General features: G+C 50.3%; 1 protein-coding gene across 1 annotated transcript; it reads left to right on the top strand.

Moving 5' to 3' along the window:
- Positions 1 to 112: 112 nt before the first annotated feature.
- Positions 113 to 6,710, top strand: Creld2 (cysteine rich with EGF like domains 2). Its single transcript, XM_050130665.1, has 10 exons — positions 113 to 350; positions 443 to 525; positions 802 to 912; positions 1,419 to 1,510; positions 2,262 to 2,438; positions 3,287 to 3,382; positions 3,937 to 4,020; positions 4,789 to 4,884; positions 5,342 to 5,482; positions 6,446 to 6,710. Exons 1-10 carry the CDS (start codon positions 225 to 227, stop codon positions 6,493 to 6,495), a joined length of 1,056 nt encoding a protein of 351 aa, XP_049986622.1. The 5' UTR covers positions 113 to 224; the 3' UTR covers positions 6,496 to 6,710.
- The last annotated feature ends 7,454 nt before the right edge of the window (positions 6,711 to 14,164 follow it).

The raw sequence follows: 14,164 nt of genomic DNA, 5'->3' as shown, positions 1-14,164 counted from the left end.
CCGGGGCCTTCTCATTGGTCGCTGCTCGTGGCGAGCCCGAATTGGTCCACATCAGACAGGGCGGATTCTTCCGGCCAATGGCAGCGCGCCGGCTGAGAGCTGGGCGTGGCTTCGGCGACGCAGTGAAGTAGCCCGGGGAACGGCCGGCGCGCGGGCCGGTGGGCGGAGGCCGAGACTCCTCAGTTCTTCGCCGGTCGCCCGGCAGCCGCCCCCCCACCCCCGCCATGCACCTGCCGCCCGCTGCCGCATTCGGGCTGCTGCTGCTGCTATTGCCGCCGCCTGCGGCTATGACCTCCCGGAAGACGACCCTGTGCCAGAAGTGCCGGACGCTGGTGGACAAGTTCAACCAGGTGAGCGGGAGGCTGGCCCGGGACAGCGGCTCAGGGCGGGGGGCTAGCGGGGTTCACAGCGGACCCCCGAGCCGGTGCCCTCTCCTCCGCAGGGGATGGCCAACACGGCCAGGAAGAATTTCGGCGGCGGCAACACGGCGTGGGAGGAGAAGACGCTGTCCAAGTACGAATCCAGGTGGGTGCCCAAGAACTGCGCGGATTGGCAGCTATGGACTGGAACCCTCAGCCCTCTTAAGGGCTTCTGGCTTCCTTGGGTAATGGAATAAGCTTTCCTTCCCATGCTGTGGTGCAAAGGCGCCTGATCTCCCTGGGTCCCCTGGACACCCTGCCCGTTAGTTAGGGATGTTCCCCTCTTCACTGAAGTAGTCTCTAGGTGGGACATGTTTAAAGTGAGCAGACTGGTGCTTTTTGTTGCTGGTGCTTTTGGGGGTGCTGACAGGTTGTGTTTCAGTGAGATCCGGCTTCTGGAGATCATGGAGGGCTTGTGTGACAGCAGCGACTTTGAGTGCAACCAACTCTTGGAACAGCAGGAGGAGCAGCTAGAGGCCTGGTGGCATTCACTGTGAGTGGCCGGGACCCTGTCCTCTGATGGGTAGTTTTGCAGTCCCTTCCCAGGAGAGACAGAGAAGCAGTGGCAATCCAACATCCCTGTCCCATTTTCTCCACTTACCGCCATTGTCTCTTAGAGCCAGGAAGCTTGCAAAGAGTTCCTGTGCATGCCTGACTCCGGCTTCCCCCATCACACAAGCTTTGGGGGCTTGTACAGTGCCTCCTATCCCAAGTCACCTGAGGTAGTTACTTCAGCCTGAAGATAAAACATGGAAAATTCCAGAGCTAAGTCTCATTGCAGTGTATCATATTCTCTTTCGATATTGTCATGGATCTCTTACTATGCCTAATTTACAGATTAACCTTCCCCACCAGTATGTTTGTGAAGGTCTATAGTGTATTTAGGGCTTGACACTGTCCAAGGCTTCAGGAGTCTCCTAGGGGTGGTGTTGTGTGTGCTCTGCCACTGAGCCAGGACCTGCATTTCATGGGATTTAATGACCATTTCTAAATCCTCAGGAAGAAGGAGTACCCTAACCTATTTGAGTGGTTCTGTGTACACACACTGAAAGCATGCTGTCTTCCGGGCACCTATGGGCCAGACTGTCAGGGTACGTTTTTCTTGGGAAGTCCCAAGTCTGCATCTTTCCTGTTACTCCTCTCTGAGTCCCTTGTGTTTAAAAGCACAGGGGGGACTTAACCTCATCATCTTTCTATGGAGTTGGGAACCCTTCCTCTTTCCTCAGATGGGTAACTGTCCCCCTGCGCTCTGGGGGCTCCTGCATCACTGCGTACTTTAGGAAAGTTCCCCTTTGCACTGTAGAGCTCAGAGCCTCTGGTCCTAATGTGTTTTTAGGGTACCGATCACAGACTCGGGAGGTCATCGGTACTGTTGACAAGGAGATGGAGGTTATAGACTTGCTTAACTGTTTCTGCTCCTTCTATGAAGTGAGTCTTGAGACTGGAGCCTAGCCATGTATATCGGGCTGGGTCAGGTAGCAGCAGTTTCAGTTTCAGGCACTGCACACGGCTGAGATGCCTCTTGCTTGTCTCCCTGACTGTGTGCTGGGTATAACATGGATTTCTCTCCCTGGGCACATAGTGTGTTGTCCCACAGTTGGCCCCACACAGGCATTGAGTGTTGATCCTGCAGGTTCTAGGTGGTCGGTGTCTGTCTCTAGCCCTTCCTTTAGCTTTCAGACCGCTGTTTGCCCAGCAGGAATGATGCCAGGTTTAAACTGATAAGCATCCCAATGGCTGCTGGGCTGTGAACATGTTGAGAGGTGCTGTGGTTCTCCCTGTTTGAGAACAACGTGGCCACCCCCCGGGACATGCTCCAAGCAAAGGTTTCTGTCTTCCAAGTGTGCCAGGGTGGGTCTGAGAGGCCTTGTAGCGGAAACGGCCACTGCAGTGGAGATGGCAGCAGACAGGGCGACGGGTCCTGCCGTTGTCACGTCGGATACAAGGGGCCACTGTGTATCGACTGCATGGATGGCTACTTCAGCTTGTTGAGGAACGAGACACACAGCTTCTGCACAGGTGAGCCGCAGCACCGAGTCTGGCCAGCTTGGTTGATGGTGAGGCTGTGGGGAGCAGTCCCTCCTGAAGCCGCATAGCTAGGAACATAGCGCACCCTAACCCCAGGTGTCCAGACCATTGCAGAAGGCCTAGAGGTGTGGCCTTTTTGAAGTATCCATAAACCATACCAGCAGGAAAAGCTTCTTGTGGGCATGACATGGAGCTTGAGTGCATGTGTGTCAGCTTCTGTCATTCCTATACCAAATGCCCTTGGCTTTTTGCCCCAGCACCTAGTAATGGGCCGTATTCCATATGATCACCTAGAATATTCTGATGGAAGGCTTGCTCCCAGCCATGGCTGTCCCTGAAGGATGGACAGGTCCTTCAGTTTCCTGCCAGGCAAGGTAGAGAGCAAGGATGTGTCTGCAGTCCATAAAATAACTTCTCAGAATAAGGACTTTCTGGGCCCATAAGAGGTGGCCACACATGGGAACCAGGACCCTTGGAGGCTACTCCTGAGCACTGGCTCCACCAACTCCTTTGTTTTTACCTGGTTGTCAAGGTTACCTGATCAGGTGCTTCCCACGATGTGGTCAGCTCTGCCTGTCTTCTCACTGAGCAGAGCACAGTCCTTGCCAGCCTCCAGGGCCCTGTGGTTGCTGTCTGCACAAGGCAGCACCCTTGGTTGACTTCACATTCTTCGTATTTTATGAATTCAGGAGGGATGTTGCATGCAATGACATCTTATTGTTTTCAGTTTTTGTTATTTTCCTGCTGAGCCTCATTTCTAAAGTAAGCTTTCCTCTCTGTGGAAGAGGGCGGGACCCCGTTCCCTGAAGGGCCCTGCTAATACAGCCTTTGCTTTCCAGCCTGTGATGAGTCCTGCAAGACGTGCTCAGGGCCGACCAACAAAGACTGTGTGGAGTGCGAAGTGGGCTGGGCACGTGTGGACGGTGCCTGTGTGGGTGAGGAGGGCACCGGGTGGGAGGGGGAAAGGTTCCTTACTGGGGAGACTCCCTCACCCCCAGAGAGATCTAACTCCTACCTGATGGTGCTTTTTATCTCTGCCCCTCTCAGGGCTGTGGAAGGCCACTCTTACGGCCTTCGTTTTGAGGACTCAGATCTAGGTTAAGCAGGTGTCCCCACCACAACTGGTAACATCACAGTACCGGGGCATGTGGCCCTGCCATGGCACTGCTATTGCTGTGCCCTTGCCCCTTTCATGCTACAAACCCTGTACTGTGGGCAACCATGGAGCTGGCACTGCTTGGTCTTCCGTAGCCCCTGGTGCCCACTACCTGCCCTCCTCTCTCTTTAGTTTCGGTTTCACCCCTCACCAGCTGCTTGGCTTTAGGCAAATTCAGAACTCAGCCCCAAGCTGGTTTCAAGCCCTGAGGAGGGGAGGGAAGGAAGGGGTGGTTTGAGCTTGTATGGAAGCGAAGGAGCTCATTGCAGTCGTGTGGGTGGTGCCTCAGCCCTGCCACCTGGGCTCTGCTCACAGCCTCATTTTTTGTTCCAGATGTGGATGAGTGTGCAGCAGAGACCCCTCCCTGCAGCGATGCACAGTACTGTGAGAATGTCAACGGCTCGTACACATGTGAAGGTGACCAGAGTGTTGGGACCTGTCATCCTCCATAGGGCTTCTCTGTCTTCCTTCAACATGTGAGACTAGGATGACCCTGTACGGTCTGCTCAGGAACTTGGAAGCGGTGACCTCAGCAGTAGACATGCTGCAGAAAAGCCTTAGTCTCTGTCATCAGGTGTCTCACACATCGTAGTAGTCTTGCAGCATGCTGCTGTTTCAGGTCCTTCAATGTTAGCCACGGCAGGCTTTTCCCTCAAGGGAAAACTTTTCACACTTTCTTTGGAGACAGAATCTCTCTATGTAGCCCTGGCTATCCTGGAGCTCATCATGTAGACCAGGCTAGCCTCAAACTCAGAGATCCTCTGCCTCTGCTTCCTAAGCACTGGGATTAAAGGTGTGTGTCATCATTCCCAGTTTAGAAAACATTTCACACTCTTTTTTTTGCTTCCCAAATTTGCCAGTCAAGGGTCTGAGTATTTTAGGGTCTTATGCAGTTCACAGAGCAGCAGGGGCGGGGTTGCCGCCCAGTGTCTGCAGCTCTAAGCTGGCAGGCTGCAGTGTCCTCTCGGTGAAATGTGACACTAGACCCATAGAGCTTGCAGCCTCCGCTTGGCTCTTCTTACTGAGGTCTTTCATGGTTGGGGAAACAGATTGTCCCTGGGCTTGAGGTGGCTTTGTGTTTAAGTTCCTCCATGTCGCTAGGGTCTGTTTTGTGGTGTGCTTGTCCTGTCCTGTCCTGTCTTACTGAAGTAGAATTTGTCTAACACCTTCCCTCCTTGTTTCTAGAATGTGATTCTACCTGTGTGGGCTGCACGGGAAAAGGCCCAGCCAATTGTAAAGAGTGTATCTCTGGCTACAGCAAGCAGAACGGCGAGTGTGCAGGTCAGTGAGCTGTCCGCTGAAGAAGGTGAACTTTCTAGAAGGAACATTATCCCTTGTCAAGGAGCCTTTGAGTCTCTGGGAAATGACTGACTGTGGGGTCTGCTCCTGCACAGACTGTGTTGTACCTGTTGTGGCCACACTGGCCTGAGCCCCCATGTCATCAGTTCCCAGGGGACTTGGCTGTCTTGACTTGAGTCATCTCTTGTTGTCTTGGCACTGCCCTGGGCACTGGGCTTCCCATCTTCATGTCCTGCTCCATCAGTTGTATCCTTGCCACCAAGGACCAGGAAGCTCTCCTCTGAGCACTCCCCTGACCTTTGCTTCTTTCTCTGATGGTCATTCATGATCCCATTGCTTTTATTGGTGAATGAATTGTAAATGAGCAAATTTCTTGGGTGTGTATGTGTGTTTGTGTGTGTTTGCAACCATTTATTGAAATGGAGTATTTTTATTTCAGATATAGATGAATGCTCACTAGTGGACAAGGTGTGTAAGAAGAAAAATGAGAACTGCTACAATACCCCAGGGAGCTTTGTCTGTGTGTGTCCTGATGGTTTTGAGGAAACAGAGGATGCTTGTATACAGAAAACAGAAGGCGGTGAGTGACAGAAGGCTAGGGGCAGTGTGTCCTGCCTCCCCAGGGACAAGGCTAGCCAGACCCTTGGAAACTGCCAAATAAGAAATGAACAGATAAAACCTGTGTGACTGCACACCCAGGGTTATGGAGGGGGAAGACTCAGCAGGAGTAGGAGAGAGGCCAGTACAGAGGGGAGCATTCAGTTAATGCCTTCAGATTGGGTCTACAGATGGAGAAAAAGGGAAAGCAGAGCATGCTGGTCCCACTGATGGGGAAGGAGGAGCAGAATGCAACAGCCTCATGAGGCACCAGCCCCTGCAGGATTCCCAGCAGTGATCTTGGGTCCTGGAACTCTGGTCCAGGGTCAGGTCTGTGTCTGGTTCTAAGGCTGTAAAGTAGGGTCTGTTCAGACCTTCCAGAATGTTCCTAGTCCTTGCATGGTCTCCATGTGTCCAAGTTTGCCCTTTTCATAAGGACACCACTAGTCACTCTTGACTGGGCCCACCTTGATTTCTCCAATTATCTGCAAAAACCCTGTTTCTAAACCAAGCCACATTGATAGGTGCTAGGCTGGGCATCAGCTCCTCTCCTTGAGAGAGAGAGCTCAGTCTGACAGACTCTAGGAGTTGTGGAAAGTAGGAACAGGCAGTGTTTAGAGAGGTCAGTAGTGACAGTAGTTTCCCAGAACCCACCCTGAGCAGGGCAAACAGTCGTGCACCTAGGAGTGCTGTGGTCAGTGAGATACTAAGGATAACAGAGGAATTTAGCAGCTGGAGGACAGAATTGCCTGCTGTCACCGCCTGCCCTCTACCTCAGATCTCTCACTGCTCAGCCTCTGGTTAAGTCTGTAAAGTGCCTGCCTGGGCACCCCACTGGGTACTGGGACACCAGCGCCTCTACATACAGCTCCCACCCCATCCAAACCCATTCTTGAGGCCCTCCATCACTGAGTACTCATTCAGTGACCTACCTGTCTTCTGACAGAAGTGACAGAGGAAAACCCCACACAGCCACCCTCCCATGAGGATTTGTGACGGGCATCCAGGTTCAGAAGCCAGACTCACCCTTTTAAGTTATTGAGAGGACATCAACCCCATTTCTCCAGGAGATTTTGGAGGGAGATAGAAGCTGCCTACTTTGATACTTACTTGGCCCTTTAAAAAGCTGCACTTCTTGGTGGTTCTTAAACAGATTCGTATATTTTGATACTGTTCTTTGTAATAAAATTGATCGTTGAAGATCACCAGGAACAAAACGTGTTGGTTTGTTTCATTGAGAACGTGTGGCCTTCAACACTGTTCAGTTTGTACCTGTCCTGCCAGAACTGGGACATAGATGGGACCCCATGTCTTCCCTTGGTGGGCACCTTGCAAGTTGTCCCTGAGCCAGTGTCCAGTGTGGTAGAGGATAGGAGGGGGTCCTGCCCTGCCCTGTGGTCTATCTGCCTCAGACAAATTGTATAAGATGTAGGTTCAGGAGTTGCCAAATACATTTTCTAAAGACCTGGCTCCTGTTGTGGTCTTCTGGGGAGTTGGAACTCAGTGGAAGGTGGGCATGCCTTCCAAGTGGGGAGGTGGTGGTGTCCTGGCTCACTCTTCTTTACTACTGACCCCTTGCTATGCCACTCAGCACATCCCGGAGCAATGGGGTCAGATGAACCTGTACTGGAACCCTAAACTAAGCCAGCATAGCCTTTCCTCTATTGAAGTTGATTGCCTCAGTAACAAAAAGCTGACTCGCTCTGGGACTCAGCCTATGAGCCTGCTGTGGCAGTGTTGGCATCAGTATTCAAAGAGGAAGGCACCAACTTCAGAATTGAGCCGGACAGAAAGTTCATCTGGACATGAAGAAAATCAGAAAAAAAAAGTAGGATATAGGTTGAGTGTGGTCTCTAGTGGAGCCCTGACTTTGCTAGCATGATGCTAGATCATGCCCCTCTGTTGCAACTCTCCAGGGATCTGGGGTCCTGATGATCTGTGGGGGCCCTCTTGGTCTGGTTTCACCTTTCCACCCCCTTGCCTGCCATGCTGCCCCAAGCTGTGACCTGCATGTGTCCCTGCAGCCATGTGCATACAAATGGAGGGAGTGGATACCTGTTACATATATCCTTTCCGCTTGTGATGGTTTGAAAGAAAATAATGCCCAAAGGCAGTGGCACAATTAGGAGGCATGGCCTTGTTGGAGTAGGTGTGGTCTTGTTGGAGGAAGAGTACCACTGTGGAGGTGGGCTTTAAGGGCTCATGTATGTTCAAGCCATACCCAATGAGATAGACCACTCTTCCTGATCAAGATGTAGCCAGCACCATGTCTGCCTGCATACCACTGTGTCCCACCATGATGATAATGTATTAAACATCTGAAAATGTAAGCAAGCCCAATTAATGTTTTTCCTTCAAAAGAGCTTCTGTGGTCATGGTGTCTCTTCACAACTATAGAAACCCTAACTAAGACAGAAGTTGGTACCAGGGACTGTGGTATTGCCTGACCATGCTTTTGTTTGAGGGAATATGGACCTTGGGATTATGGATTAGAAAAACAGTTGGGCAGCAGTTAAAATTAACACCTTTAATCTTAGCACTTAGGAGGCAGAGACAGAGGCAAGGCAGAGGCAGGTGTATCTCTGTGAGTTCAAAGCGAGTCTGGTCTACAGAGTGAGTTCCAGGACAGCCAAGACTGTTCCACAGAGAAACCTTGTCTTGAGGGGAAAAAAAAAAGAAGAAGAAGGGAAGGAAGAAAGGGGGAGGAGAGAGAAAGAAAGAGGAAACACAGATGAATACTTTAAGTGCTACTTAATGGGCCATCCTAGTAGGAACATGGAAGACAGTGCTGAGTGTGATTTGACCTGTGGGCAGCTAGCTAAAGAGGTTCTAGAGGAGAAGAATGTTAGTATATGGCCTTGAGACTGGTCTTATGATATTTTGGTGAGAACATGGCCCTTGTCAGAAAAGTCAGCCTGAGGCTAAAGTGAAGAGTTTTAGATTAATTCCATTGGCAGAGGGAATCTTAAAGTAACTCTAATGAAGATTTATAATGAAAAGGAGCAAGCTTAGCAAATAAAAATACAAAATGTACAGATTGAGAAAAGGGGTACCAGGAAGTGGAATAGAGCCAAATCCTGTGTTCAAGGAGATAAACAGATTAAGAAATGGAATAAAGGGAGTGGTGACCTGTTGAGGATTATTACTATAATTGTGTAAAGGTGTGTTACATTTGTTTATTCTGCATTTGTTTAACTGTGTAAAGGTGTGTTACATTTGTTTATTCTGCATTTGTTTAACTGTGTAAAGGTGTGTTGCATTTGTTTATTCTGCATTTGTTTAACTGTGTAAAGGTGTGTTGCATTTGTTTATTCTGCATTTGTTTAACTGTGTAAAGGTGTGTTACATTTGTTTATTCTGCATTTGTTTAACTATGTAAAGGTGTGTTATATTTGATTACACTGCACTTGTTAACGGTGTAAAGATGTGTTGCTTTGCCTGCCTAAGGCACCTGATTGGTCTAATAAAAAGCTGAATGGCCAATAGCTTGACAGAGGAGGAATGGGTGGGACTGGCAGGCAGAGAGAATAAGTAGGAGGAGGAATCTAGGCTTGAGAGAAGAGAACGAAGGGAACGCTGGGGGCCAGCCAGGCAGTTGCCAGAAAGGAAGACACGGAGGAAGCAGGAAAAGTAGGACGTACAGAATTAAAGAAAGGTTAAAAAAAGAAAAACTCGGAGGCAAAACATAGATGAAGAGAAACAGGTTAAGTTATAAGAGCTAGTGGGACAAGCATAGGATAAGGCTGAGCATTCATAATTGATAACAAGTCTTCATGTCTTGGTTTGGGAGCTGATTGGTGGTCCAAGAAAGCCTGCTACAGTGACCTCAGGGCAAGATCCTACCCAGTTAAGTTTCTAACTTGTGAAAGGAATTTAAGTTTAAAGCCTTTTATCCCAGCACTCCAGAGGCAGAGGCTGACAGAGTTCAAGGCTAGCCTGGTCTACAGAGCAAGTTCCAGGACAGCCAAGCTTAGGCAGTGAAGGACACCATGGAGAACAGAAAGCTGGTAAAGATGTAATTGAATGTGGGCCAATATTCCAGCCCCAATAAACAACAGATCTTGGCAGGCGTCAGCCACATGGTTCTGACTTTAGAGTCAAGGATAGGAAAAAGAGCCAGGCGGTGGTGGCACATGCCTTTAATCCCAGCACTCAGGAGGCAGAGGCAGAGGCAGGCAGATCTCCGTGAGTTTGGGGCCAAGCCTGGTCTACATGAGCTAGTTCCAGGACAGTTAGGACTGTTACACAGAGAAATCCTGTCTTGAAAAACCTAAAAGGAGAAGGAGAAGGAGAAGGAGGAGGAGGAGGAGGAGNGGAGAGGGAGAGGGAGAGGGAGAGGGAGAGGGAGAGGGAGAAGAAGAAGGAAGAAGAAGAAGAAGAAGAAGAAGAAGAAGAAGAAGAAGAAGAAGAAGAAGAAGAAGAAGAAGAAGAAGAAGAAGAAGAAGAAGAAGAAGAAGGAAGAAAAAGGTGAAAGGTGTTACGGAATTTGCCTCTGTACCTAATGAAAGCCACTGGGGTCAGGCATTTGTCAGGGGTATCCCTGAATCGAGGTCTAGAGAGGCCATTGTGTGAAGCTGTGAAGTCGATTGCCTTGAACACCCCAAAATGTTAGGGATGCCAGAACTGTGGAACGCCTGCTGAGGAGAGTTGCTAACAGGGAGTGGGACCAGCGCAAGAGAAAGAAGTGTGTTGCAGTCAACAAAGCTGAATGGAGTTGGAGATGTGAAGAGTGTTTTAGCATCAGACATGGGGATACAGATAGAGATGCAGAGATTGGAGTTTGCCCAGCTGTTTTCAGTCTTGCTTTGGTCCAGTGTTTTCTCACTATGTCCCCTTCCCTATGTTTTGGAATGGTAATGTGTATCCTGTACCATTATGTTGGAAGTATGTGGTCTGATTTTTGATTTTGATTTTATAGGGGATTATAACTAATAGATTGCATGAACCTCAAGAAGACTTTGAGCCTTAAACTTTTAAGCATTGTTGAGGCTGTGATAGGCTATGGGGACTTTTGAAGTTGGACTGAATGCATTTTTGCATTATGATATGATATGGCTACAACCTCTGGGGGCCAGGGAGTGTGGAATGTGATGGATTGAAAGAAAATGGCTCCCAAGTGACACAATCAGGAAGTGTGGCTTTGGAGTAGATGTGGTCTGGTTGGAGGAAGTGTGTCATTGTGGAGGTGGGCTTTGAGTCATACGTGTTCCAGCCATGCCCAGTGAGACAGTCCACTCTCTATTGCTTTCTATCAAGATAGAACTAGAGCCATGTCTGCCTGCACTCCACCATGTCCTGCCATGGTGATAATGGACTAAACCTCTGAAAATGTAAGCCACCCCAATTAAATGTCTTTCCTTTAGAAGAGTTTCCATGGTCAGGGCTGGAGAGATGGCTCAGAGGTTAAGGGCATGGCATTCTTCCAGAAGACCAAGGTTCAATCCCCAGCACCCACATGGCAGCTCACAACTGTCTGTAGCTCCTGTTCCATGGACTCTAACACCCTTACACAGACATACTTGCGGGCAAAACACCAATGTACATAAAATGCAAATAAAAAATAAGTGTTTCCATGGTCTTAGCATCTCTTCACAGCAATAGAAACCCTCGTTAAGACACCTCTGTACTGGACCTACACAAGTAGTGCCATACCAGCTCTGACCCTTGGTGGTCAGATTCCACCCGGATACTAGAATGGAACCTGGCAGGCTGATGCTTCAGCCTGGCTTCTGCTCCATTGTACCTGCCTGGCTCTGTCCGCTAGATGTTGTTCTTACCCAACTGGGAGAGAGTATTTATGTTAGGACTCTGCTGCGGTCGACAAGCTAACAGACCTGTATGTGCTGGCCCTGCTCCCTGCTGGTTCCCCAGGGTTTATAGACCACAGCCAGCTCTCAGGTGACAAGAGCTGGACTCCACAGCCAGCCACCCTCTGAAAGCAGAGGCATCCCTAAGTGGCGCTGTTTCCACATGGCCAGTGGAGAGGCACACACCCTAGTGAAGGGTAGGTCGCCTGGGCCGCTGCCCTCTTCCCTTGAACGGTACTGCAGGTATCCAGGACCTGGTTGTGGCACTGGCCACTGTGACCTTGGCATCCTTTCTCAGGCTAGGGTGGGCAGCTGCTACTTTTACCTCTCTAAATAAACAAATGTTTCTGGTGGAGGAAGCTGGGGCCATATGCAGCAGAGAGGGCCTATTGCTTGGCAGTGGAGGGGCCTAGATGGGAATAGATTGAAAAGAGAGGTGGACAGGTTCCAGGAGGACCCTACCTGGCACGCAAATAATACAGGCAATTGGGTGAGAATGGGAGTGAGGGAGGGTGAGGGAAGATGGGGGAGGGTGGGGGAGGATGGGGGAGGTTGGGAGAGGATGGGGGTGGCCACAAGCTGGCGATGAGGGACATGGATCCCGGGGTTTGAATGTAAGCACCCTGTGCCAGCACTCTGCCTTCTGTTTTGGGTCAGGGGCTAAGGAGGCAGAGCTGTTCTCCCTATGTATGGACGGCCTGCAGGAATCAATCGCATCAATCGTCCCAGGGTGTATGGCCAGCAGGTGGCACTGTAGGCTTGTACTGACTAAGTCAGCGAAAGCCCATGTTCCAGTAAAGAACTGCTGTTTCTGGGTTGGGCCAGTTCTGAACTAGAGTGACCCTGCCCCAGAATTCCAAGCTGGTCTAAGCCAGGAGGAGCCTGGCAAACTTGCGTTCTTCCTTCCCACTAGTGCTTGTGGGCATCTTCAAAACTGCACAAAAGCCAGGCGGTGGTGATGCAGACGTACACCTTTAATCTCAGCACTTGGGAAGCAGAGGCAGGTAGATCTCTGTGCGTTCAAGGCCAGCCTGGTCTACAAAGAGAGTTCCAGGACAGCCAGGTCATGCCCAACAGTCCTCAGGGCATGAACCTGGGGCCTATGCTGATTTTTTTGTCCCAATCACATCTTTGCCACACTGTTAAGGAACGACGCATGTGCACATGTACACCTGTAGAATCAAAAGGACCTCACCCTTGATTTCTAGATCCAGCAGGGTCTTTGGTGTCTGAGCATAAACCCAGGCTTGGAGCCTTGCCAGGTACAACCTTCCCTGGCCTTTAGCAGGCAGAGCGGAAACATGGCTAATGGAAGTTCTTTCCAAGGCTGACTTTGTTAGAAAGTGTAGCTCCAAGTGGCCTTCTCGGAACACTGGAGGATAAACCATTCTTCAAGGCAGTGGTTATCAGCAGGCAGTCACCTTGGCCCCAGTGATGAGGTACAATGTCTGAAAATGCTGTGTCACAACTGAGTGGCCAGAGTGCCAGGAGGAGGTAGGTCCAGGGGTTACTCTACATTCCTGGGTGCACAGTACGATGGCACCCGAGTGCACACACGCACCACACACACACACACACACACACACGCTATCACATACACACACCATCTCACACACACACACACACTCACACTGGCTAACCCCAGTCCACAGCAGAGGAGAAATGCTTGCTGACAGCATCACCTGGCAGGGCAGCCTGACTCTCAGCCAAGATCTCTGGGGAGAAGAGAGCGCCACTGTGCACATGGGCTGCTGGGTGAGAATAAGCCTCCCACTGTGACAGTGCCAATCTCCTGGAGGCACTGTCCTGGGTGCCCTGGAGACTGGGGCAGCCTTGTTATCCAGTGAGTACGGAGCTTCTGCCCAAACTGTCGCAGCCTTCCACTCCTATGCTCACTGGGACATGTCGGAGACGGGCAGGATGACTGGTCATCCTGTCTACCTGGCTGTCCAGAAAACCTATGGTAGGTGCATGTTGTTGATTACTGCAGATACATGAAAAACATCTCCTCACCCACAGAAAGGTCAGCTGTAGCAGAAACCAATACCTTCCAAGTCCAGCTTGCCAAAACAGTTGAATTTATTTGCTAAGAGTTCCAGGAGCATAGGTGGCCCTCGAAAACAACTATATCACCCAAAAGTCCCCACCTTAGCGTGAGTGACAACCTGAAAGCCGGCGAGATGGAGTCTTCTCCAGCCTCACCCCCCCCACTTACACTTTCACGTCCTATATAGTCCAACCACCCCCAAAACACACGAAACCAAGACAGGAGGGAGCGGCTGGATTTCCAGTAAAGGATTGGAGACCCTTCTCCAACTCGCTCCGGAGGAATATTAATTGTCTTCCATCTTGTGAGGGTCTCCCGCAGATGACCAACAGTTCCAGTTTCAAGATGGCATGACCGCATCATGCCCGAGGTCAGCATTCCTCAGCAACCCTACATCCATGGCAGTTTTCACTGCTTTTCACAGCCATGGGCACTGTGTTTCCATGGTGAGTAATCTCCAGGGTAGGTACGTCCTTTGGAGGTTGGTTGGGGTGACTGTGTCTACACCCCAGTCCTTCCATCTGTCTCACACCAACCAGACCCCTGCTCTCTGGCATTTCCATCTTTCTCCTCCCAGCACCCACCCAACCAAACAGACCACATGTCTGTGAGTCTGTTTCTTTCTCCATTCAAGCAGATGGCCAGAGTCGCACAGAAGCACTATACCAGGTATACTTCCCATACCTGGCCACACTAGTGCTTGTAGCAGGTTTTCTTGGACCGCCAGTCCTCCAAATCATGACATGGAGACTTATTATTAATTATGAACGCCTGGCCTTAGTTTATGCTTTTTAGCTAGCTTTTTTTTCCT

The sequence above is a fragment of the Alexandromys fortis genome, unplaced genomic scaffold, assembly GCF_014885135.2.
Source record: "Alexandromys fortis isolate MF-2015 unplaced genomic scaffold, M_Fortis_MF-2015_v1.1 scaffold_28, whole genome shotgun sequence".
In the NCBI taxonomy this organism is placed as follows: Eukaryota; Metazoa; Chordata; class Mammalia; order Rodentia; family Cricetidae; genus Alexandromys; species Alexandromys fortis.
Note: the sequence above shows the minus strand (reverse complement) of the source record. Positions and strands in the feature narration are given on the sequence as shown.